Below are 27,585 nucleotides of genomic sequence, written 5' to 3'. Positions count from 1 at the left end.
CAAAGTGCTCAATACGTGACCCTGTGAAGGACAGTCCTCATTCAGACCACCATATTTCCCAAGCTGCCTGGCTTCATAGAAATGTATTCGTTCCTAGGTTAGTTGGCTGTAAGTCTAAAACCCAAGCATCTGAAATCAGAAAGCCATGCTTCCTTTGAGACTGGGTGCATGCCTTCTTTGCCTCTCCACAACTGCTGGTGATGGCTATCAATCATTCATTTCTTACTTGCAGTAGAATCATGCCAATCTCCCTCCCCTGATTTCCTCCTCTCGCCCCACCCCTTTTTTCTTCTCTTTATCTTTTTTTCTTTCTCTCCTCTCCCCAGCCCAATTTGTCATAACTCAGTGCATTCCCTGGGAGTGCTGGGTGTTTATATCGTGTTTTTCTCTAATACTGATACCAGATACGCTGATTTGATATAACCAGAGAGTTTAAGGAAAAAGCCTGAGTCCGGAGGCACCGACAAACTAGGTTCTATCAGCTGTCTCCCATACACCAATTAGAGAGACAAGTAGTGGGGAAAAGCAGAGGAAGGAGATTTATTCAACGTGGCCACACTGGGAAGAACAGGTAAAGGGGTCCATTGATCCCAAGTTCATCTTCAGGGTATAGACATGAGCTTTATGTTTAAATAGAGGAAGGTTTGGACCAAGGAGCAAGATGTACACACGATTAAATAGTCTTGATGAATTTGCAGTTTCCTTGAATGTTGTCTCAGTTCTGGTACTTCAGTGTGGTCCAAAGAAGTTATTATTGCTTGAAGTAGGATAAGGCACTGGTTCTTTGATGATTATTTCTGCTCTAAGATTCAGCCTCGCTCTCACTGAGAATTGTTCTTATTGGTGTCAGGGCCCTGTCTGTCCAGCGTAGTGCTGTTGGACGTAGCGAAGGTCACTTAAGAGGAAAAGTTAAGGGTGGTGACTTAACTCTGTGCCTTCAGCTAAGCTAAGACAGATAGACAGACACAAATAAAGGAAGACGTGCTAAACTTTCAGTCCAGATGAGGAGTCAGCAGCTTTTAGAGAAAGTGGAACAGTACCTATTTCATTACTACACAGCTAATAACTTCACTGAAATTTGATCATACCTGCAAAGACACTATTAAAGCTAAGACATATAATTCACAGGAAACAAATTTGGAACTTCATTGGTGGAAACTCCATTAGTGGAGTGGTAGGATTGGACATAATTCAACCCATACACATGCTTTTCCTGAAATTGGAATCATGTTTCAGACAGAACAGGTACCAAGTCATTTAAAAGTGCAATAGACTTATTGTGAACATGACACAAGGCTGTGTTTGTGTATGTTTGTGTATGTCTCTTTGTGTCTTCGTGTGTGTCTATTTTGTGTATGTCTGTATGTTTGTGTGCATCTCTCTCTGTGTGTATTCTCTCTCTCTCTCTCTGTGTGTGTGTGTGTGCCTGTGTATGTTTGTGTGCATCTCTCTCTGTGTGTATTCTCTCTCTCTCTCTCTCTCTGTGTGTGTGTGTGTGTGTGTGCCTGTGTATGTTTGTGTGGTACTGAGTATTGAACACATACAAGTGAATGATTTTTTACCTGTGTTCCCAGCACTGAATGGTATAGTAAATTCATTATTTAATATTCCACACGGATATTATAGTAAAATTTAAAAATAAAATAAGACATACTGCATAAAATAAGGAAAGCATTTTTTGTAGTAAAAATTTCAAAATAATAAGATAGTCTGCTTTAGATTGAATCCCATGTCCTCGAGAGATATTGAAGTCCCAAACCCTAGTGTTTGTAAGTTTTTTTTTACAATACTATACAATACTTATTACACAGTACCTGAGGAAATCAGCCTGTGAAGAAGGTAAGTTTACTTTGTAATGTGCCTTCAGAGTTCACCCACCATCCATTGGCCCTACTCTGAAGATGGGACAGTGTCAGGAAAGGGAATGTCTAGTGGAGCAAAGCAGTTCGCATTCTAGTCAGAAGTCAGTGGTCCACAATATCCCCTAAGAGCATGTCAGCAATAAAGCAAAATCTCCTACTGAGTCTCACCTCTTAAAGGTTTGGCCACTTCTCAATACACAATAGGCCTTTAACACTCTGGCTTTGGGGGAACTTCCCAAATCTAAGTTACAGCACTCTTGTGCCTCCATGTGACCCTATCTGATGTAGAATCATTGTAGACAAGCAAGTTAAAATGCGTTTACTCTAGACAGAGAGGAAAATATAGAAAGTGGAAGGGAGGCTAGAGAGAGAGAGTGATAGCTGGAGAGAGATATTTATAACTATAAACCCAAATTTCAAAATAAACCCTGACTCATACTACAAAACAAACAAACAGCAACATGGCAATAGATGTCAGAATATATATTCACTGCAGACATAGTCAAGGTAATGAAAACTTGAAAATGACTTAAAACGTGTATTTATGTTCAATGAGATAATTGATAATGTCCATTAAAAATATAAAGCAAAGTTATATCTAAAATATGCCAAAACAGTATCTGAAAGACTAGATACAACAAAAAAGCCAATTAAAAATCAAATGTCTTGGAAATATGAAAGCTAATAGTGAGGGACTGAAACAAGGTTTAAACCAGCACAGCTGGAGAGAGAGTTAGAAAACTGGAAGACAGCATTGAAGCACACACCTTTATCCACAATAGAGAAACTTAAAAATCATGTGGATTCGAAGACTGTAGAACAGACTGAGAGATGTTTCAGGATAAAATAATTTAGGGTATGTTGCATGTTGAAAAAACAATATTTGAAAAACTAGCAGCTGAGAATTTTCATGATGCAAACAAAGAACTAATCATCTCGCCTCAGCCATATGCTCTGTTTTGGCAGCAACCGACACAACCTAAGGGACTACAGAGGCAGTGAGCACCAAGAGTAAAGAGGAAACCATGAAAAGGTGGAGAAAACCCACAAGCTACTGACAAACTGCCACCAACTTCCCAGAACCCTGTACTGTGGCTCAAAGGTACTAATACAATGGCAGATATGGAAGGAGAACAGGCACCTGTGACAGTTAATATTGCTTGCCAACACGGAAGGATCTAGAGGACCTCTAAGCACACCTGAGGTAGACGTGGAGACCAGGTTAACTGAGGTGTGAAGTCTCGCCTTACCCATGGCGACACTATTGCATGGGCTGTGGTCTTGGACTGAATACATGGAAGTGAGTTGAACACTGCTAGCAATCCTCTCTCCTTCAGCCCCCTTCAGCCCCTGCTGCCACGATTTCCCTGCTATGTCCTTTAAGTTTGCATTGTCTTGGGTATTTTGTCATAGCAACAAGACTGAACTAATACATTGCCAACCTAGAATTTGGCGTCTTGTTAAACTTCCACCAATAATGAGTTAAAGCGCTGAACATAGACTCTGCCATCACTAGACTCTCACTAAACCAAGTGTTGAAGCAATGACACTTTAAACACGCACATATATTACAATATACACATAAACCAATGTGTATATTTAAAGGAAATAAATGATACCTCAAGCTTTTAAAAGCAAAGGGAGAGAAAGTATATAAAATGTTACCAATACAAAGGAAATATTGTAAAGCACACTAGTAAGTGAAATAAATACCAGGAAATATAAAGGTAAGATGATGCCAGAGATAAGTACATGTCTATCAAAAATCACAATTTTAAGCATAATATTCCCCTATTAGAAAGCAGCTATGAGGGCTTGGAAGACAGCTCAGTTGGTAAAGTGCTTGCTTTATGCACTCAAGGAGCAGACTCCAGGCATGGCGGTTCTTTCTTGTAATGCCAGGGAAGTAGGGCAGGGAGATCTCTGAGCTCCCTGTCCAGCCAGCCTCGTCTACTTGCTGACTCCAGGCTATTTAAAGACACCGAGGAACAATACCTGAGATTGTCTGCTAGAATCCACATACATATACACAGCAACAAGTGTACATATCCACCTACATATGAGCACATGGACATATATCCATACATCCATATACACCATAATTATTAGAAATACAAAAAATTCAAATGTAAGTTGCTTACATTAGAAAAATAATACAATAAATTGTAAAAATATTGAAAAGACACAGTACAAGCTTATTTTTGTATGTTGCTAAATTTCATGCGTGTGTGTGCACATGTGTGTGTGGGGTAGGTGTGCATGAGGGCCAAAGCACAGAGGTCACTCATGATGGTATTTGTCCTCCCCCATCACTCTCCATTTTGAGACAGGATCTCTCACTGAGCCTGGAGCCAGACTTGAGGCAGCCAGCGTCGGCAGTCCTCCTGTTTGTGTTGCCTCCAGGCTCACAAGTCCATGTGACCGCGCACAGCTGTTTCCATCTGGGTTACAAGGATTTGAACCCATGCTCAATGAATAAAATAGCAAGTGTTCTTACTTAATCACACATTTCCCTGCCCCTGAAATGTAAATATTAATAAGAGCTCTACTGTTTTATTAGCTATATGAGACAATATAATTTACAACATCAAAGAACTACAAGGGTTATAGAGGGACAGTGCACTCAATAATTCTCCAATAAAAATAATAAATTTGGCTAATTAGATAGATTCTTAAATAAGTCAAAATGTACAGAATTACTTAGAAAAACAGACAAGTCCTCAGGCACAATGAGCTATTTCTATATTCCCCGTTTACGAAAGCAAGATATTAGTTAGAGTAGAGTAGGAAGCAGAGAACATCTGTATTACTAAATTAGCAAGATGACCCAATAGGATGTCTTAGAATTCTACCTCCAACGAACAGAATGTGCAGGTTGCTTTTGCATTCACATGGAATTCTTACAAAGTTCTTCAGGAAAGAGTTATGAACACATTTCTAAGGATCAAAATCTTACCACTTTTCTGAGTTAAAGACAGGAAAACCAGATTTCACTCATTAAAGAATAAGCAATTCTGAGAAAGTGCTTAGAAAAAGCCACGTATTGAAGAAGAAACCAAGATAGCATAAAATACTTAGATCCAAGGATTAAGTGTTGTATGTCAAAATGGGATATAGTTAAAACACGTTTTAGAGTCACAAAGTGTATAAATAATCTAAGCAATAGTGGTCCACCAATAAATCAAAAATGAGTACTTCAGAATCAGACTAAAAATTTGCCTTAATAAAATTGAGAGGAAAAGGATAAAGTAAAAATATGAGTCAGCATATAGAATAAAGAAGGGATATAGAGGTTTTAAAACCACTGGAGAATACAGTGTAGTTTATCAATGTATTTGGAACCTAGACAAGCTATTCATCTAGAAAAAAATTGCCATGCTCACCTTAACAAGGAACTGGTAAAAACTACTGACAGTCGAGTGGTGGTGGCACAGGCCTTTAATCCCAGCACTTGGGAGGCAGAGGCAGGCGGATCCCTGTGAGTTCGAGGCCAGCCTGGTCTACAAGAGCTAGTTCCAGGACAGGAACCAAAAGCTACGGAGAAACCCTGTCTCAAAAAAAAAAAAAAAAAAAAAAAAAAAAAACAACAAACAAACAAACAAAAAAAAAACCCAAAACAAAAAACTACTGACAAATTTGATATAACATCAGTCAACAGATAATAATTGTTTTTCCCCTCAAAAGTCTGAAGAAGAGGCATGTGTTGGGCAATGACGCACCTGCTTTTCAGTCCCAGCACTTGGCTGACTGAGGAGGGCTTGAGGTCAGGATGGAAACAGAATAAGATACTGGCTTCAAAAATGAATACAAATTAATGAATTTTAAAAAGGAATAGCAAACCAATTCTTTCTAGGAGCCTGGTATAACCTTTATATCTAAACTAGGTTAAGGGTAGTTTCAGAGAAAATTAAAGACTATAAACCCAGAAGAAAAATCTTATAAGTGCATACTGTAAAATTCAAGACACACACATATACAAAAGTCAAAAACTACAAATATTAGCCATACAAAAAAACTTTCACGTTTTCCCACATTAGCAGATCAGAGGAAAGAAAGAATAACAGTAAGCTCAATAGACAGAGAACATAGTTCCCAGATAAAAATTAGTCGCCAGTTTATTATAAAAGTCTCTGTGTTTTTACATAAAGAACATAGTTTTATGGACTTCAGAAAGACTAGCTATCATAGTGTGCCATAAATATTGCATTGAAAGATGACATCAGAAACTATTCTACTAGAGAAAAGAAATCTAACAAGACAGGTGTGGTCCCTGGACTCTATGATAATACGGGAAAACTTATCCAGGGCAGTAAGAAGGAAGTGGACTATACACGGACAAGAGAAGTCTTTCAAATTATAAATGATTACAGGCTACACAAGAATGATATCTTTTCAGAGATGATATTAGAAAGATTATACTTCAACTAGTTTCATGAACATCAAACCAAATGGCCCAGGTATGGTGGTATACACCTTTAACCCCAGCTCTTGGGAAGATCCAATCTCACCATTCCAACTCACAGACAGATCTCTGTGAGTTTGAAGCTAGCCTGGTCTACATGGCAAGTTCTAGGGCACCAGGACTACACAGTGAGAGACCCACTCAAAAAAAAAATCAAAACACAAATGCAAAGTAACAGTAATAAATATTTTAGCTTACATCGTAAGAAACTGTTAAAATAACCATAAAAAGCAAGTTGTTTACATATCTAAAATTATTTAGGAACAAATTTAACAAAAGGTATGCAAGATCTTTCTAAAAACATTACATGACATTGATAAAGATGATAAAGAGGCTTCCAAATCAATCAAAATTATGTTCGCAGCCATGAGGACTCAATATTATAAAAATATGAATGTTTTCCATACCAAGAGTGTTTTTAATGGAAGTTGAAATGGCTGAACCTAAAATTCACATGACCACACAAGGAACTAAGATGTCTTAGGGATAATTTTCCAGACATGGTGGAAAGAATTATTATACCTAGTGTTGAGATTTATTTTAGAATAAAAGATATTTAAACTCTGGTATCAGTGATTACAAAAATTAAGATCTGTTGCATAGAGTAGATAGGCTAGAAGAAGCCCGTGTGTACTTGGGGATGTGGTGTGCATCAGCGGTGTGTTACACATTGGAAAGGAGCTGAGTAGGGAGGATAAATGGCAATCAGCTATTCTATAGGAACAAAATTTTAGTTGTCGAAGTCACAACACTGATTTCCATGACAACTAGTTCTAGTGTTTGAAAAGCCTGAAGTATGAAAACAAAATTGATAATACTTTTAGGGGATTTGTTGGATAACTAGGGGATTCTGGAGAAGCAACAATTTCTTTATTTAAAAGAATTAAGAAAAGTTCTAAATTACAAGTTTGAAAAGTATGTGTGTGTGTAAATTCAAAATAAGCAACTTTAGTATAACAAAAGGCATCAAAATTTTAAAAGTGCATGGACTGCGAAGCATCCGGGCCACTAATCTGCTAATGCTAGGAATCCAAAGACGTCAGGAAACCACAGGAAAGAAGAAGCGCCCAATAATGAGAAAACAAACAAACAAAAGTCAGCTGCAATCCACAGAAAAGGAGCCCAAAGGTCAGTCAGTATGCACATAAAATTATTCTTCTCGCCAGCTATCAGGATATTTGACTTCAAAAATGAGATGCAACTTCACAAACTAGCAGAAGGTCCATAATGAAAAGGTACAGTACCCCAAGAATCTGTAGAAATTTGTGTCAATGCAAACTTGGCAATTCTGGCACATGTGTAAATTAGCGTGTCGATATATCAGTATCCAGTAAGTTGGATACTGTCAAGTTTCTGGAGCTCAGGGGTTTGGTTTCTAATTATAAACAGCAGTGGCTGGCCTGCTATAGGCCACTCTGTGGGAAATACTGAGTATTAATACCAGCTGTGGGTTGGGCTCCAGTAAGCTGAAGGTTTCTAAATCCTCACCAATAGGAGAATGAGTGTATGTACAGGTTGGTTATAACCATCACCCAAATTCTTGGGAACAGTATTGTTTTGTATTCATTTAATTTTTTAATATGCCATGTACATTGTGGGTACACAATGAAACACATTAGGGATAGAACTCAAGTCTAAACACAAAATTGGTTTGTGTTTCCAACTGGTGGAGTGTGCTTGCTTCTATACTCAAGGCCCTGAATTTGACCTCCACACTACAAGGGGGCAAGAAAATCCATCTATGTTTCATGCCTACCTGGTACAGACAGCCTGAATGAACGTTACTTCATGCACCGTGTGAGTTTTGTATATCTCACCAAATTTCATGGTGCAGAACTTTCTATTTGTGCATTCCATTTTCACTTCTGAAGCATTTCAAATTCATATTTTTAAGTTAAGAGCAATTAACTTGTATGTTCATAGATAAACTCTACAACAGGTAAAATAAACTCAAGACATAGAGCAAAACACAGTAATTGAATTTGAAAACGTAACAGTCATAGGGGAAAGTCGAGGGCATGGACATCCCACTGCCAGCCAAATAATTTAAGAAATAGGATAAGTTTAAGAGAAGCAGACAAAGCACTCCTTTCTATGACATCCTTTTAAAAAGATTATTTTTTAAAAAAAGATTTTTAAAAAAGATTATTTATGTGCATTGGTGTTTTGCCTACATGTATGTATATGTACCTTGTGTGTGCTATGCCATGGGGCCAGAAGAGGGTGTTGGAGCCTCTAGAACTGAAGTTAGCAGTCATGTGGGTGCTGGGAGCAGAATCCAGGCGGTTTGCAAAAGTTACAAGTGCTCTTAAGCAGGGAGTCAGCTGTCCATCCCTTTTCGTTTTATGTTGGTATTTCTTCTACTATGAGGTCCTCCATTCTTGCTTGACAATGGGACCCGGGACCTTGCACATGCTAGGCAAGCACTTCCCTGTTGAAATGTATTCCCAGACCTTGTAGGTAAACAAATAAACTCAACCAACGTGCACCAGACAGCCCTCTTAGTACTGGGTGTGCACATGATAAGAACTGTGCTCCCTGGCATTTATTAAACAAAGTACACCTATTTCTACAAATATGAGTAAAATTAGTTAATAAAAGATAGTAATCAAATTAATGAAGTACAGTTTAATTAGCGTTGAACTTTGTACAATAAACTTTTAAAATATTAGCACTGCATTTTCTTTATTTTTTAAAGAAAAATTTATATATTTTCATTTATGTGTGCTCTGGAGGTCGGAGGGCACTGGATCTCCTAGAACTGGAGTTATTGGCAGTGTGAGCCCCCTGTTATGAGTACTGGGAACTGAACCCAGGTCCTCTGGAAGGAAAGTAAGTGCTCTTAACCCCTGAGCCATCCTTGAAGCACTGTATTTTCAAAAAAAAAAAAAGTTTACTCCTCTTTTTCATTTGTCCTTTTCTTTTGTGCACTCATGGGACTTGAACGAGGGATCTACGGGATCTAGAGATCTAGGGGACGGTAGGTCAGGCCCTGACCGTCAGCTGCACCTCCACCCACTTTGTTATCCAATACATTCTTCGACCTGTGGACAACTCTTCAGAAAGTCTTTTAATTCTATCATAACTTCTTCAATACAGCTGGCTTCTGGACCCTTTTCTATGCGATCCAGCCTTTACAGCATTTGCAAGGATAAACTAAAAGATTACTGATGGTTCAGATTTCAGTTCACTGCTTAATGCTCTCAAGTTTATGGTCTCAAGCAGGAAAGATCTCCTAGAATGTATGAAAAACAAGGAAAATTTTCAAAGAAAGATAATCAGCTCAAATCTCTGAGACAAAGATGACTCGTGACTTAGTGTTTGAATAGTTGAGAACTGCAAAGGAAACAGTATACAAGTCGGTAGCGACGACATTGTTAGCATTTACGGCCTCTTTGTACTGTACATTAAAAGAGCAGATTAGTCTCGATGTTAAATATAATTCAAGGGTTAATCCCATCTAAATTTGCTGCTGTTTGAGGCAGGGTCTCACTTTGAAGTCCATCCTAGCTTGGAACTTTGTAGCCAAGGCTGGACTTCAAACTCACAGTGGTTCTCTTGTCTCTCCTTCCAAGTGCTGGGATTATAGGTGTTTGCCAGGCCCAGCCTCTATACACATATTAGCATTTATAGTGATTAGTTAGAAACTAAAGATGCTCTGTATCTGTTCTATATGCAGTTATACTTTAAAATATGCACTTGAGTGTGAATTTGGCTAATCTTTAAAATTCTAATTAACTGTAGTTGAGAGTCTAGAAATGATATGTAAACTAACAGTAGCTTGTTGGATTTTAATTTTACAAAAGCTTAAAATTGCTTATCTTTTATCTAAGTTCCAACCTCTTGAATGATTTTTTTTTAGCACACACCTTACTTTTTTAAAGCTTTACTTTTATTTTATATGCACTGGTGTTTTGCCTGCATGTGTATTTGTTTGAGGGTAGCAGATCCTCTGGAATTGGAGTGACAAACACTTGAGAGCTGTCCTTTGGTGCTGGGAATTGAACCCAGGTCCTCTGGGAGAGCAGCAGTGCTTTAACCACTGGGCTACCTTTCCGACTCCTTGTGTGATTTCTTAAAAAAAAAATGTATTTAAAACAGCATCAGGTTTTAGTCTCGCCAAGTAGTGTACAAAAGACTTCAAAGAAACTGTTCTCAGGTCCAAATTTTTAAAGGGTGAAAAAGATCCTAAAATTTTTAATGAAATATATCATGGTCATTTTACTACTCTCCAAAAGCTTTTAAGTAACCTATTTATTGGGTATTCTTTCCTAGAAATCCCAGAAAATCAACTATACAATGTAATCTGGGCTTCAGTTTGGGTTTCCCCTGACACAGATACTGATGTTTGAGCCTTCTCTTCCTGACAAGGTGCTTACACAGCCAGTAACTTTGAGGTTTTATCTATGGGATTCGTGTCTTTGGAGCTCATTAAGAACGTTTCCAGAGATTACAATGTCAATAACACCTAATTACTGGGCTGTGAGAAAGGTCTGCTTGAGTACATAAGGCCGGTGGGCAGCGGGGGCCACACAATGGGAGGTTCACATCTCACATTTTATCACAGGGAAGCAGCAAACAAATTAATAATCTTCCTTGTGCTCTCTTGGGATGATTACTAGCGTGTAAAAAACTGCTTTGAGATTTTGCAGATAGTGTTGTGCCTTGTTGTTTTTTTTTTTTTTTTTTAGTTCCCTTCTATTAGATATTTTTAATCTCTTAAAACTGGCCATTGCATGAATGAAGCCCTGTGGCTCTCTCTCTTTAGATCTCTCAGGACTCATAACAAAGAAGTCAATTGCAGCCTGCTTAGGCTGGTCCCCCCTGATATCACATTGTTTTGATTATATGTTATTATTTTAATTACTTTCCTTAAACCTTGTACGCACTAACCTCGGTTTTACTTAGTTTACTTTGATAAAACTTCATTTTTACTCATGCCTGATGAAAACTAGTTATTAAGGAAACAAAGGTGAAATTATTTTAATTTATGCACCTACTACTTAGAGCCTCATTTAATTCACGTGGTAAACTAAAATATACACCTGCCAGGCTTGAGTTTGGGGTTGCATTAAAAATGGCTGTTGAAGAGAAGCAAATGGGAGAACTAGCTCCATATGTCTTCTAGGAGATTATTTTATTTAATCCTCTTAATGAGTGACAGGGTGGGGTCGCCTCTGCTCTCACACAGAGGAAATCCCTGCTTAGGGATTGAGGAACAAATTGAGATTGGAGCCGGAGTCAGTCAGCCTTCGAGGCAGGCAGACTCTGCTGCTGTGTCACAAAATGTCTTCCTTCTGTGTCTTGTTTCAACCCTAATTCTCACGAGTGCCCCAAGAGGTAGGGTTTCCCTTATTAATATTCTTTACTTAGGAGATGGCTCACGTGAGTACACCAAGGGTTGCCCAGCTATCTATTTTGGTGACAGCCAAAATCACCAGCTTTATGAAAACTCATTGTCACATAAAGTATTTATATTAAATCTGATTTCTATGATAAAAAAGTGAAATGATGGCTCTAGAGGACTTGGTAGAGATGATTCTGCAGCATTTTGTATTTCCCAGGACGAGGAAGGCATGGGTAGTGTTTGTCTCAGCCGGGGCTGCTTTACCATGTAGAGTTATTTGTGATATTAATATTTTTAGCTGGATTTTCTTGTCTCTGGAAAGTCAATTGAAAATTATATAGGAGTGTGGTGTGTTTCAGGTCAACATCAAACTCTAAATTTATGAACTTATATTTTTTGTGTGTATGTGATAAGTCATAGTATATGTAGATACCTTAGAAATAACTTACCATATGAGTTGGGATTTGCAGTTTAACAGATATAATTCATTATTTAAATACTGACAACTTTAAACATTGCCGTTTCCTAAACTATGGGGTCTAATCTGAGCACGACTGTAATATACTGTCAGTCCTGGGGAAACGTCCATCACTGGGATCGCTCTAAGATTCCTTTGTCCCTAGGAAGACAACCACTGACCCGATACCAGCGACGCATACAACCACAGGAAGCTCTGCCACTGTACAGACGCCCAGGAAAGGAGACTCTTCACGCGTTCTGCAGAGGCCAGGATTTGAGTTCTTATCACACGCACACCCCCCCCCCCACACAGAAAGTTTCATTAACCAGTTTACTTTTAAACATTTCCAGATATGCCGAAAGAATCGCTCACTCAGTGATCAGTCACAGTCAATGTTCATAATTCAAAATAACAATGCTATATTTTGTTAATTCTATTTGCTCATTGTGCTCTATAAATTTATAAACTTTAAATAATGGATTCTTTCCCCCAATCCTGGAGACTGAACCTGGGGTCTCATATTCACTAAGGAAGCACTCTTATCGCTGAGATGCACCCTAGGCCCACAGCTTCTCTCGGTGTGTATATCTGCCCTCACCCTGAAACTCTTACACAGATTTATTTTGGTTTCCAAGATCAGAGAAAATTTTTGCAGATGTGAATAGACAAAAATTAATTTTAGTGTAAAACACTTCCAATTTGAAGCTCTTTAGGGATTGATCAAAGAGAAATGGAAACAGTCTTATTTTTCCTGATAATTATTGCATTGGATAAACAGACATTTAACTAGAGATTCAGGGCTTGGGGTTTGGGATTTTTTTTTTCTTTTTGCAGTCTAGTTAAAAAGAATGAGATTTTAACTGAGATAGTTTGAGTTTGAAGAAAGACAAAATTCATTTTCACCTAGCAGCAGTCAAAATGCAGAAATGCGCAAGTCTTACGAACTGCTTGCAAAGCCCCAGTTTCATCCATGGTACCCAATACTGTAAGCTAAATAAGAAAAGCAAAAGGAGGGAGGATTTCTGTGAGGCTGGAGGCCAGCCTGAACTACAGATAGGGGCTCAGAAGAGGATGAGACACGAAGGTAACCTGTCCTGTGTACTCATTCTCCATGTGAACCTCTTTCCCTGACAATAAGGAGTCTTACCCGGTTTCCTTTGGTTCTGTGATGAATGCCAGGGCCTCAGATGCACTAAGTTGACATATAGAAAACATCTCTACTCCCAGTCCCTAGACTCTTACCTTTTGGCAGGCGTGTAATGGTCACCTGGTCACTGGGTATGTCCACAAAGTTATGTTCCATCTGCACGTTAACCAAAAAGTTTTATTACTGAGCTTCAATAATATCAACCAATTAAATATTTAATAGGGGAAAACAATTGTCCTACCATGGTTGTCTGAAAAGCATTTGTAGCAGAGGATGACTCTGTCACGTTCATTGAGGAGTGCACAAACACGGGCTTAACTTTCTGAAAGACACAAACAGTAGGTACGGTGGGTTAAGATGAAATCACAGTCACAGCAAAGGGATGTAGATGCCCTTTGTATTAGGTAGGCTTCTCTAGAGAAGCAGAATAGATATAAAAAATCTAAAATTTATTTAGATTTATTAAAGTGACTTACAGACTATAATCTGACTATTCAAACAATGCATTTCTCCCTACGAAAAGTCCAATAATTCAGTAGTTGTTCAGTCCAAGGGGTTGGATGTCTCAGATGGTTTTCGGTATATGCTAGAGTCTCAAAGAAGTAAGCTGTTATGCTAGTGACGAAATGGACTTGCTAGCAAGATCGACAGCAAGCAGGCACACAGCAAGCTTCCTTTTCTTCCATGTCCTTTACATAGGCTGCCACCAGAAGGTGTGGTATAAATTTAATATAATCTTTCCGCCTCAGAAGATCCAGACTTAGGGTAGGTTTACCCACTTCAATGATTCAGTCAGAAATCTCTCACAGGTGTACCTTGCTACTTGACTTCCAGTTAATTCCAGATGTAGTCAAGTTGACTTCCAAGAATTGCCACAACACCTTCATCTCCTCAACTGTGACATGGAAACCCTGCTTCTAACTTATTTACTCACAAACAGATGGAGAGATCCTTTTCTTTAAACTAGCGGTGGTGTCCACCTAGAGTCTCAGCTACTCGAGTGGCTAATGTAGGAGGGCTGTTTAAAGCAGACATTTGAGAATAGCCTGGGTAATAAAGAGTTGCCCCAACTCCAGTCAACAGCATCAGAGTCATCATCAAAGTAGTAGCAAAGATTCGCTGCTTTACTGAGGCTGTTTGGAGAGACAATTCAAGAAAAATATTCTCCTCAATGTTTCTTCCAACTCTACTTTCATTTGATCCATTCCTTCAACTTGGGATTTTCTACAAGCTGGCCCTCCGTGGGCGTAGTCCTGTGTTTGCAGCTTCAAGCTGCAGTGGAGAAAAACACTTAAAAATCTAAATTATTTTTGTATTTAACATGTATAGACATCTTTTCCTTGTCATTATTCCCTAAGCAATACAGTATATAACCATTTACATAATATATTGCATTAGGTAGTACAAGTAATCTAGAGAGAATTAAAGTCTATGGAGAATTGCAAAATATCACACACAAATACTAAGGCTTTCTAAAACTAATACAGGTATTGGGAATCCAAGGACCTTGGTTCCTCTGTGTGGTCCTAGAATGAATGCCCTTCAGATATGGAAGGGCACCACACAGGAACAGATCAGAAGTTATAAGGTTACTTCCAATCCCACATAGCTGTTGAAAGCTTCAGCAGTGTGCCCAGACTGCTAAAAATGGACTGGCAAAAAAAGCAAGAGATAAAGCAAACAAGGGAGGAACTTTCTTCTAGAAGTCTTGAGCAGAAGCATGCATCACTGTTACCCATTTACTACTAAGTCATGACGGGAGACGTGCAGGCCATGCAGTTCAAGGTGCATTATGCATGCTCACCAGAAACAGTCCGGGGCCCTGTGCATTGCTTAGAATGCATGTTTTCCCCCTCTTATTTATTTCCTTATTCTCTCTTGGTGATTTGTGTATCTTTATTTATGTATTCATATACATGCATTCTCCTATCCCTAAAGCCTAATCCCACAAAGAGGTGTGGGGTTAAATGTTTGATGGGGAAAAACCAGTTGACCTACATTAAGTGAGTGAAAAACACTTGTGAGAAGAGGCTAACTCTGCTGGGTGTACGGTGGAGCGCACCACAGCGGGGAGTGGCACAGAAAACGCATGTACAAGAGCACGTGGCCTCAGGAAACAGGCAGAGACATGAGAAATGAACAGACTGTGAAGACAATTGTGGATACGATGTGGGAAAATTTCAACTACTAAAACCCAAATTTAAACCCAAATAAAACTTTCATTTCTTATACTCCTCAAAGTTGTTATACCAGCGGAAATATAAGCAAGGAGCTGGTGAGATGGCTCAGTGGGTAAGAACACTAGATGCTCTTTCAGAGAACAGGGTTCAGTTCCCAGCACTCACGTGGCAGTTTACAGTCACCTGTAACTCTAGTTCAGGGAACTCAGCAGCCTTCTTGGGCACTTGGCACATTTATGGTACATCTACACACAAGCAGAAAAAATACTTATACCCATGAAATTTAAAAAATAAAAATAAAGTGTAATCAAGAATGCTGTCAGATGTAAGAGTAAGAAAAGGTGGGCACCATGTCTTCCATCCTATGGCTTCACTTTGCTTTAAGGACATTTGCCAAACTTAACAAATACATCTAAGAGTGGTCAAAGACTCTTTTAACTCAGAGGTAGAGGACACAACTCAGAATCCACTTAAAATGTGTGACTAACAAGACCCTGTTGCGTCACGATGACTCTGGAGTGATTTAAAGTAGATGTACATGTACTTACAGGACTGAGGTGAGAAGATGAATACTTATGTATCATGCATATAAGGGAAACCTGTAACAGGCCTGAAGCTTTTCCAGACAGCTATATCTGCTAGCTTGCCATAGGACATAGCATTAAAAGTTAAATCCTTATTGATTTATTTGCAGCAGGTATGCTCAACTTGTGGCTAAGGAGACTTAAGAAATACAATGCCACAAATAAAAGTATTAGCCGTACAGTTTTAAGGAATAGATACATTGATTCTAACTACCCTAGAAAAGTACTAGAAATGTCTGACTGAGTGACATAGCCTTCTTGTGGAACTTTCTGTTTTGTTTGCCCAGCTGGTTACACATCTAAGATGAGGAGAATGCCAAGTGAATTTACAAACTATGGGAGAAGGGGGAAAGAAAGGAAGGAGGATTCTGCGCATGTTCTTCTCTTGTGTAGACCAGTTTGGGATGCTCAGGAGACAATTCTTTCCTTCTTTTTCTTTCCTCTGTCCCTCCATCCCTCCTTCCGTCCCTCCCACCCTCCCTCCCTCTTTCCTTCCTTTCTTCTTCTTCCTCTCTCTCTCTCTCTCTCTCTCTCTCTCTCTCTCTCTCTCTTTCTTTCTTTTTCTTTGGTTTGTGAAGATAGGGTTTCTCTGTGTAGCCCTGGCTGTACTGGAACTCACTTTGTAGACCAGGCTGTTTTGCCAATTTACAGAGATCTGCCTGCTTCTGCCTACTGAGTGCTGGGATTAAAAGTGTGCGCCACTTTTACCTGGCTCAGGAGACAGTTCTTAAAATCCTCAGGTTTCTAAATAAATCTAGTTAAAATACTGTCTTGACAGAATACTTTAGAACACTTCTGAACTTAAACCTAGAAAATGGTCTAAAAATGAAAATTGATGAAAAGAATTGGAAAGAAAATTATTTTAGACCGTAAGCCTCTTAAAGCAATATCCTACAGCCTGTTTCTTATGCTCTGTTCTAAAAACAAAACAAAACAAAACAGCCTGACTGATCCAAGGAAAGCAGCCAGGCGGCAGAAGCTTAAAGATTTGCTATTATGCCGACTGTCTTGTCAGGTGGAATTTACCAGATCTGCTTCTTAGACTGGCCAGCCTTCCCTTTCATAAGCGGTACTCTCTTGTCAAAACAGGTAAGTAATAGTCTATATCATAGCTGAGTTTGTCTACAGGCCTGCTATGCTTTGGTCTGAATATGAAATATTGTGCCACCAAATTTACGTATTGAAAACTTGATATCCAACATGGCACTAATATGTGATGGCGCCTTCAAGAGGCGATGCCTCGTGGGAGTCCTTAGGTCACTTTGGGGTGTGCTCTCAGAAGGTTGCTCGTACAACGCTTGAATTTTCACCAGATGGTGGCTCCGTGGAGCAAGCCTGGATTCTCTTATTCTCTCTGCATCCTGGCTCAGGATGTGACCACCTTGTCCCCACAGACTCTTCTGTTATTGCTGTTTGTCTTGCAAGTGCAGCCCTTGCCGCCAGCCTATATGATGTTATATGGACTTTGAAGTGCCTCCTGTGAGCTAAGTGAACCACGTTGCTTCAAAGGTCTTAGGTATTTTGTCATAGCGATGCGAATCTGGTAACAGCCGTTTCTAATCTGAGAACGAATGAGTTGGTGCTTACTCCTTCCCTTCGGAAGAGACTGGAGACTTGAACTTGAGCTTTGATACTCCCAAGCATCGTATCTGTGGTCAAAGACGAGCAAATGGGCAGGCCCTACTAGGCAGAATGAGTATCGCACCCTCTGAAGTCTGAAGACTTCTATCAGAGCTCAGCCGCCACGCTGCACGGTGACAGCCTTATTTACACATCTGCACTTCCCACTGAGCTCGTTGGGCCCTGCACTTTGTTCTCTGCCCTCAGTAGCTGACAGAGTGCCTGCTCTGTGTTATCACTGCAGCCTAGAATGAGATAAGAGCTCACGCGTTCAAAGCACTTACAACATAGTTGAAAGAGGTGTCGTCAATCATTGCAAACTGCCGGAAAAGTGTGTGTCTGGTGAACATCTCATCCTTCAGGGCGTGAAAACTGCAACAAAAGAAGCAATAGAATAAGATGTATCAATAGAATAAGATGTATAAACATCATAGGACAAGACCAACACTTACCATGTAGGTAGGGATCACAATGCAAAAAGTTTAAATATTGCCAAGTAAAAATATAAAAATATTAATTTTAGCTTATTTCTTCTTCCTTATGAATAACTATTTCCTAGGTCTAAAAATGTATAGAAATAACAGCAATGACGATCCCTGCAGACTGTAGGTTCTGAAATGAATAAGGGTATTTTTAAGATAGCTGTTTCTAGATATAAGTTAACAAATATGCAAGGGGACTCTAAGATATGTTATTCTAGTAAAAATCAAGGGAATCATCAAAGATTAGGTAAAAACAGTGCATTCTTCATCTTTGGGAGGCTCTCGCTGACTTAAGATTGGAGAAATGAAGCATCAGAAGTAATAAGAACCACAACTGATCTTTTAGGAAATGTTTAGCTTCTTCCCATTGTAGACAGTGTTAAAATGAGGAGATTCATTGCTAGAGATAGATGAGTTGGGAGTATGGCTGGACATTTTTTTTTCTAGTGATTGTAAGTGAACAAAAACATCACAGCAAAATGGGGGCGGTATCTCGGTGATAGAACAATTGCCTAGCATGGGCAAGGCCGTGGGTTTTACCCCCAGCACCAGAAACAAAGCAAAATAAAACAACAAAAACAAAAACAACTAATGGCTTTTTAGATATCTTCCCATATCCTTTCTTTTTGAACGTGAATATTTGTAAGTATTATTGACAACTATGTCAATACAATACCCACCCTACTTTGCACTTGGGAGCAAATGGACTTGTTCACAGCTTTGGGAGCCCATAATGAATGAATTTATAGCCAGAACTTCACTGATACTCAATTTAGATTAGGAGAATTAAGACTTTGAGATACGAGTCTTAGAAAGGGTTTAGACTTGAGCTGACCCTGCGATGGGTGGGATGAAAAGAGAAAGACTTAAAACACCCCGGGATGCATTTTTGCATGCAGGTCAGACATACATATTTGGGTGCCGAAAGAGTGGTCATCGTGGACCGAATATTCCTCAACATCAAAAATGCCCATTCCTTCCCCATTTCCACTCCGTAATGTGTGCAGTGTGCACGCCTGTGCGCAGGTGTGCTCTGCTTCCCCCTCTCACACCTGCTAGCTACGCACTGCTCAATCCATTTTCCCATTTATTTCAACTGCGGTATCATTTCTTGCCTTTTAGCTCCCCCGTGTTAGTGTGTGTGGATGTGCACATGCCACAGCGTGCTTGTGGAAGTCAGAAGACAACAATGGGAATCATTTCTCTTCTTCCACCACATGGGTTCTGGCAGGAGGACTGCTGTGAGTTCAAGACCTGCCTGGGCTTTAGAGTGAGACCTTGTATCAGACAGCCAAAATTAAAACTGACACACTTCATGGAGCATAAGCATTACCAGCAGGTATGGGGAACCAAACAAGAAAGACATTTTCTCCTAAGCAGGGGACCTGGGCTCCCCATCTGGAATCATTTCTGGTATCACATGCGATCTTGGTTGCTAGCCAGTCCTAACTATTTCAGCATCAGGTGTAGGCTTTTCAATACACGATGGGTATCGTGCTTATGACATGGGAGCTAATGTAGTGTATTATTGCCCTGTAGAGCAAATGCAGTGTACTCGTGTCAAGCATGAACTGTAAGTTCATCAGTTCATCACTGCCCTTCACTATTAAGTTTCTTGCAAAGAAACTTCCAGTGTGTGATAACTAAGAAAATATGGGGTGAAAACAAGTGGTCAGGAAATGCATTTTAAATGTTCACATGACATAGAACAAAGGAGAAAAGCAGCATTTTCTCAGCATAGCCTTTATATTCAATACAAGCATTAGCTACTGTTACTTGGGGTTGCAGCTTCTTCTTCCCTTTCTCCTTAACCTTTCCTCCTGTCCTTCCTTCCAGCCTTTCATGTTCATGTTTTCTTGGACTGTTATTTTACTTATGTAGTCCAGGTTGTCTCTGAACTTATGATGTAGCCAAGGTTAGCCTCGTACTCTTAGTAATCCTCCCGCTCCATCCTTCCAAGTGCTGGGATCACAGATGGGTGCTGCAGTATCTGGCCCAGAATTCCACAGTTCCACTTTCACCATTTTAGAAAAAAGCAGGCATAATTCAGGGAGAAGAAATTAAATAGCTGTGAGAGGAAAGTGTGGGCAAGAGATTAAGGAATTGGGTTAAAGGGCCTGGCATGTGAGGCGATTTGTGAAGGTGGTGCAGAGCCTCTTTCAGGATTACATGTAAACTGCTGTGGAGGAAGCTAGGTCAGAAACGGGGAACCAGAGAACAGTTCCTTTTAAGTGACTCTAAATACTTTTCTATTTTAGACCATGTTGCAGTTCTTATTGCAAGTATGTGAGGTTATTTAACGTGAATTAATATATAGAGAAAAACACGAGAATTCTCTTTCTACTGTGTTTCTCCAAATGGAATTTGTCTGCACACCCACACCTACACTGGGTACACTCTACCTGTTCCTGAGGATGAGATATTTCCTCTCCCAGTTTTTGTTGATCCGATCAGTGTCCTTTTGAATCCTGGAACACATTTGCATGTGGTTAAATAGTGTCTCAGCTGCAGACAGACCACATGGGATCATTAAGCCCAGTACCTTTCTATTTTCTTCCTTGCATTCTCCAGTGTAGTTTTTAATGTTTTTATTTCCTCCTGCATAACTCTCTTGTCTTCATCCTTTTAACAGAAAGCACAGGAACCCAGCATAAGGTTAAGGACATGGACGGCACTGCTCCTTCCTCCTGTATGAGGAAATGCCATTTCTGCTAGGTAGTAAGTGACACTTGTTGACAACCGACAGAAAGAAATGCTGAGAGAGTCCCTTGAGCGAATAATAAGACTGCCTTGCAAATTCCTGGGGGTCAGAAGGCTTTAGAACCACACACTCCTATTTCCTGTAAATGACTGACTTTACTTCCTGGGAATAGCCGGGATCCACAAGCAATAATGAGGTTAACAGTGGAGTTCCTAGTGGTCATTTTCATACCTTAAGCATCTGTAAATTTAAAAACACTTCTTCAGACACCATGTGAGGTAGTAGAAATGTAACCTGTGAAGAGAATAAACCACAGTAAAGACAAAATGTCACATTACTGCATGAAGACAGTTTTCCTTTCTGTCTGCTTGTCTATCTTTGTTTGGAAAAGAAAATAGAGACTTGAATTTGCCAACTGTAGCCTGGAGGTCTTCACTGCTTCATCTAATCCCTAAAATTCAGTGTGCACGCAACACACGTGCAGTTGGGCCATGACAGCTATAGTGCTAGGTCAAACTTGACCATTATACTTTTATAAACTTTAAAAAGATTATTTAATGTACACGAGTGCTTTACTTATATGTTACCACCTGTGTGCCTGCTGTTCACAGAAGTCAGAGTAAGGCATGAGATCCCCTGGAGCTGGAGTTACAGATGATTGTGAGCCACCATATGGATAGTGGGAATTGAATCCAGGTCATCTGGAAGAGCAGAGAGTGCTCTTAACTACTTAAACCATCTCTTCACCCCACTCACCATTATACCCTTTAAAACAGTGAAGCAGGAGCAGGAAGGTATTTTTCAATGAAGTCATAAGCTTAAAAAAAAAAAGTACTTGAAAACTGTAAGTTTTCATTGCTAAACTTTTTGTAGAAGGGCCAGCAGTTTTTTTTGGAAGTGAGACAATATGTTGGGTACAGGATCTTGGGAGATAGTTGGTTAAGTGCTTGCCTTGCAAGTCCTGGGAATGGAGTTCCATTCCCAGAATCCATTTTAAAAATGTAGGGTTTGGTAGCATCAGCTTGGAACCCTGTGATGGGGAGAAGGAGACAGGTGAATCTTTGGGGCTTACTGTCCAGGCTAGTGAGAGACCTTGTCTGAAAGAGAAGGAGAGGGAGGAATAGGATAAAAAGGGAGAGTGTGTGTGCCACATGGTTCCAGAGCAGATACAGGTCAATGAATTCTAATGGGCATGTCCTCATACCCACCTGAATTCACCAATATACAAATATAAACTGTGGAGAGAACTCTTGGCTGGACTGGAAATGTACTTCACTGGCAGAATACTTAGCTGGTTCACATGTAGTTCCAGTTCCATCCCTAGAACTACACACACAGACACACACACACACACACATCTTGGTCAATGAACTCATATTTCTATGCAGTAGACAACAAAGTTCCCACTCAAATACTACTGCTGCATTTTTCAAGTAGTGGTCCCTTACCCTTCTTGGTAGAACTGGCTGCATCAGAGAATGGGTTAGAGAGAGTTGAGCAGCTTAGCATCCTAAAGAGAAAGAGCTCTCCCAGGTAACCAAAAATCAAAGCTGAGGTGAAGATGGGGCAAACCCAGGAAGTGAGAGGTATTGGCATTTGATGGGCAGCTAAGGACCAGCACTCAGACTGATAAATTTGGAATAGTATTTTGATGATACAAGTCAGTCACCCACCAATGTGAGCCTCCTCAAACTCACATGTGCCAAGGGAATATGTGCAGGATGTGTATGGGAGTGTGCAGAGAAATGACAGCATCAGATTAATTCAGCCCTGGATTTTGATGGCTAATTTATTTTTAATTATTTTTATTACATTTTGTCTAGCATGTTTTTGTGTGGGGGAGGCAAACATGGGCCTCTGGCTTATGTAGTGATCAGAGGACAATCTGTGGAGGTTGTCTCTCTCTTTCTGACATGTGATCCTAGGGATGGAACCCATGAGGTGAGACTTGTCAGGAAGCCCTTTACCCACTTCATGGGTTAAACTCATCATTTTGACTGGATTTAGAAGTGCATATGAGATTATTATTTGTTTGTTACATACGTACGTGCATGCATGTGTGCATGTGTGTATGTGTGCGTGTTTGTGTGTAGAGTTTAGAGGTTGATGCTGGGTGTCTTTATCACTATCCACCTTGTATTTTTGAGATAGGGTCTCTCACTGAACCTGGAACTAAATGATTGGCTAAATTGACTGCCAAGCAAGTCCCAGGATCCTCCTGTCTCAGTTTCCCAGTGCTGTGATTACAGGGGCACATTGCATGTCCAACTTTTCACATAGGTGTCAAGGATCTAAACTCAGGTTCTTGTGTGTACACGCAAAACATTACCCACTGAGCAATCTATGCCAATCTATGCAATCCTGCTTGTAGATTGAAACACAGTTCTGGGTAAATCTGAGAAGGCATTTCCAGAGAGGCATAATTGAGCTGTAAGACCCATCTTGAATGTGTGTGGCGCCATTTTATAGACTGGAGGCAAGGAGAGCTATGGAGTACAAGGTGAAAATGGGGAAACCAGATAATGGAGGCAATTCCTTCTCTGCTTCTAGTCAGCCATAATCTGAGTGGCCTGGTTCCATTCTACCCTCCCTGACAAGATGGACAGAAATGTCTATGGGCAAAACAACTTTTTTCCCCTTACGTTGTTTTCTTGATAATAGTGGTGAAAAGTGTTTACACTGATTAAACAAAAATGCAAACTGGCCTAGCAAGCAGAATGTGATGAAATCCAGAAGTTGACTTAATTCAGGGCTGAGGGTTTGGCCCAATTAGTAGAGTGCTGATCTAGTATGCATGAAACTCCAAATCCAAACTGCAGCCCATGTTTATCTGGCATTGTGATGAGTCAGACAAGCATAGGGAATAGCTTTTTAACCTAGGACTCCACCTGGTTGGGGATATTTGTACACCCCTCTTCTAACAATGTACTTCGTCATTCTGAGACTTTCATCTGCATGTATTATGGAAGCCTCTCTCTCTCTGAACAATGTACCTAGCAACCTATTAATAGCGGAGGACCCCAATCTCTATGGAGGTATATACCCATCCCTTCTTAACAGTGTAATGAGTTTCTCCTTTCTTTAACAAGGATCGAACTTACAGAGGTCTTGTTCATTAGTATTTTCATTGTGTCCAGTCACAGAAAGTGGGAAGTCCTTCTTTCTTGAGTTAGTGTTGGGTATATGCACAACAAGGCAAACTATACCCTAAAGTGGCCTTTTAGGAAGAACCCTCTGCTTGTTATCTTATGCCTATGCATAATTGAGCATGCATATAATTAAAATTAGATGCCTTATAGGAAGGGACATGCACAGTAGAGAAAAGATTTGTATAACAATCTGTCAGTAAAATAGAGAATCATCCAAACTTTTTAACAACCCAACTTGTTTTAAACTCCATAAAAGGAAGTCCCAAAATGTAACTGAGGCTGTTGAGACCTTTGCTCATGTGGCCTGTGGTAAATCTTGACTATATATTCATTTCTAATATCTACTACTGCTTTGACTTGAATAAAGTTGCCTTGTTACTTTTAAAGATCTATGTGGGCTTTTATCTCACTTCTTTGAATAAGAAGCCAAAACCACAAGACATCTGATCCAAACCCTGACCACCAGGAACAATGGCACCCAGCACTCGGATATGGAGGTGAAGGATTAGAAGTTCGAGATTCTTTTCTGGATTAGGTTTGAGGTCAGCCTGAGATACACAGAGACTCTGTTTCCTAAACCAAACAGACAAATAAAACAACAATTAACCAAAATTATAGGTTCACCATGTCTGAAGGCAGCCTTTTAACCCTGAGTTTGAACATATTTAGATTCTGTGTAACCATTGGAAAAGCTGGGGAAGAATTAAGAAAATAAAAAAGTCACTAAGGTGACACAAGGCAGACACACACTTAAGGATCACTCCATCTATTTGTCTTCCACAGGGACAGACTACTTGAATAGTCTCTCTACCAAGGCATGGGGTACAGGGTGAATTCAGTGCCCTTTGGTCAGCTGTAGGCCATGGAGGTCACTGAACAAAAGCGTCAAGCACTCCACGGTTTTCCCCAACATGCTAAAGAAAACATGCCCAAGTTTTAAAAGCTCAGATATTTAGGAAAACAAAATCAAAACAATAAGTCATATTGGAAGACACTGATGTCTAACTTCATACCATCCAGACTAACGTCAGCAATTAAAGACTTATTTTAGCATTCCTTGTTTGAATATGTAGTAAAACTCAGTATAATTTTTAAGGTTCTATTTTTCTCATAAGAAGCCAACCATGGAAGATAAGACTGCTGCAGCATATCTTCTGTAATGCAAATAATTATTTGATTTTCTCAAAAGACAGTTGAGTTGTGACTATGAAGATAGCATTTCTTTTCATCAAAAACAAAGCAAAGCAAAGCACCTCATATTGACTATAGTATTTGTTCCTTTTCCCAAGTCAAATTTTCCACCTTGTTACAGTACATTATATTGAATCTTAACTCTGTCCACACGAAGCTGTCATTTTGTTTTGCCAGCTGCTGACATTCCACTTTCTCTGGAATACACATGCTGGTCTTTATGTGGTCACTCCATTGACAGTGCAAACACTGGACTGCCAAACAATGGATGGAAGTGAAAACCAATGGCCATATTAATGGGACAACCTGTAGCTTCCTGAGTGGGAAAACAGAAGTTAAATGACTGTACTTGTGCTATCAAACTGTGGTTATGAATCATTTTTCCAAGTATGTTTATTTAGAATTTATAACTAAAATTTCATAACTGTTAATATTCATTTTAGGGGTTGAAGAGATGGCTCAGAGTTAAGAGCACTGGCTATTCTTGCAGAGAACCCAAGTTCCATTTGAAGCATCTACATGATGGCTCACAACCATATGTAACTCCAGTTCCAGGGAATCCAGTGCCCTCTTCTGGTCTCTGTGGGTACCAGGCACACAAGTGGGTCACAGACATACATACATACATGCAAGCAAAACACCTATACTCATAAAATAAAATTTTAAAAAATCATGAAAATAATTTTTGTTTAACGCTGTGGGATGATCTTTCTGTACACTGTGTGAATATATCTCACTATGATTGGTTTAATAAAGAAGCTGACTGTTATGTATTTAATTATGTGTTTGAATAAATTATGTATAAACTGCCACTCTTCCCAAAAAGAGTTAGGTAGAAACAAGTCTGAGCTATCGGCTGAGCAGTTATAATTAATATTAAGTTTTTGAGTGTTTATTTGGGACAAAGCAGTCAGGTCAGGAAAACCCCACTATAGTTTTATAACAGAGCTCACAATTTTTACATTTCTTAACACTTCTACTAAATAACTTCTTAAATTTAAAGTTCCCTAAAACCTTCCCAATAAACCCAGACAGCATCCTCTCCCCTGAGTTCCATTCTAGGACCTGACAGCCTTACAGAATGCTAGGCTGGTCCTAGGAGCCTCAGGTAAGGCACTGCCCACTACCCACAAAACCCCTTTAAGTGCGCCCAACAAACCCAGACTTCACACCCCACCCACCAACTTTCCGGCTCCATATTCTGGTCTACAACTTCAGAAGAAAACTTTGTCTCTTCTAGAGGCCAGGCCAGATCTAGGGAACCCTGGTTCAAAAAACCCTAGAGGCGACACTGCACTGGGCCGGAAGATATACTAGCCATTGGGACTCTTAGCCATTGAAGTCAGAAGACCAGAGAGGAAAGAGAAACCAAGGGACAAAACTCCCATACAACAAAGACAAAAGCAGTAATCAACACCTAGACTTACAATCACCTCAAATCCAAAAACCTAAATGCCAATGTAAGATCATAATCAATAACAGAAAGGGAAATATGCATCACCAGAGCCCAGCTGTCCTACAACAACAAGACCTGAACAATTCAACACAGCTAAAGCAGAAGAAAATGGGCTTAAAATGACTTTATGAAGATGACAGATGTTCTTAAAGAAGATATGAAATTATCTGTTAAAAATTGAGGAAAAGACAAACAAAAAATTGGATAGCAATAAATCCCTAAAAGAAAGCCAAGAAAAAATAGATGAATGAAACTGTTCAAGACCTTAAAATGGAAATAGAAACAATAAAGAAAATACAAAGGAGGGGAATCCTGGAAATGGAAATTCTGAGTAAGCAAACAAGAACTACAAATGCAAGCTTCACTAACAGAATACAAGAGATGGAAGAAAGAATCTCAGATATTGAAGACAGGATAAAGGAAATAGATTTATCAGTCAAATGAAATGTTAAATCTAAAAATTTTCTAACACAAAACATCTAGAAAATCTAGGACTCTGTGAAAAGACCAAACATAAGAATAATAGGAACAGAAAAGGATGAAACCAGCTCAATAACCCAGAGAATATATTTAGCAAAATCATAGAATAAAATTTTCCCAACCTAAAGAAGGACTTGCCTATAAAGTTATAAGAAGCTAACAGAACACCAAATAGCTTAGGCCAGAAAAAAAAATCCTTTCACCACATAATAAGTAAAACATTAAACATACAGAACAAAGAAAGAATATTAAAAGTTTCAAAGGAAAAAGGCCAAGTAACATACAAAGACAGACTTATTAGAATTATGCCTGACTTCTCAACAGAGACTCTAAAAGTCAGAAAGTCCTGGATAGATGTGCTGCAGACTTTATGGGACCACAGATGCTAGCACAGACTGCTATACTCAGCAAGAGTGTCAGTCACCATAGATAGAGAAAACAAGATATTTCATGACAAAGTCAAA

The 27,585-nt window shown here is 39.5% G+C and overlaps 1 protein-coding gene across 1 annotated transcript in view; it reads right to left on the bottom strand.

The window, feature by feature from the left end:
* Positions 1 to 802: 802 nt before the first annotated feature.
* C13H10orf67 (chromosome 13 C10orf67 homolog) overlaps positions 803 to 27,585 on the bottom strand; it is a 94,888-nt gene continuing 68,105 nt past the window's right edge. Inside the window, exons 11-17 of the mRNA XM_057788010.1 lie at positions 21,077 to 21,139; positions 20,687 to 20,766; positions 20,547 to 20,612; positions 17,947 to 18,034; positions 13,520 to 13,600; positions 13,374 to 13,434; positions 803 to 873 (exon numbers count right to left, since the gene is read on the bottom strand). Of these exons, the coding sequence (XP_057643993.1) occupies positions 803 to 873; positions 13,374 to 13,434; positions 13,520 to 13,600; positions 17,947 to 18,034; positions 20,547 to 20,612; positions 20,687 to 20,766; positions 21,077 to 21,139 (510 nt within the window). The remainder of the gene's footprint in view (positions 874 to 13,373; positions 13,435 to 13,519; positions 13,601 to 17,946; positions 18,035 to 20,546; positions 20,613 to 20,686; positions 20,767 to 21,076; positions 21,140 to 27,585) is intronic.

The sequence above is a fragment of the Chionomys nivalis genome, chromosome 13, assembly GCF_950005125.1.
Source record: "Chionomys nivalis chromosome 13, mChiNiv1.1, whole genome shotgun sequence".
Taxonomy (NCBI): Eukaryota; Metazoa; Chordata; class Mammalia; order Rodentia; family Cricetidae; genus Chionomys; species Chionomys nivalis.
Note: the sequence above shows the minus strand (reverse complement) of the source record. Positions and strands in the feature narration are given on the sequence as shown.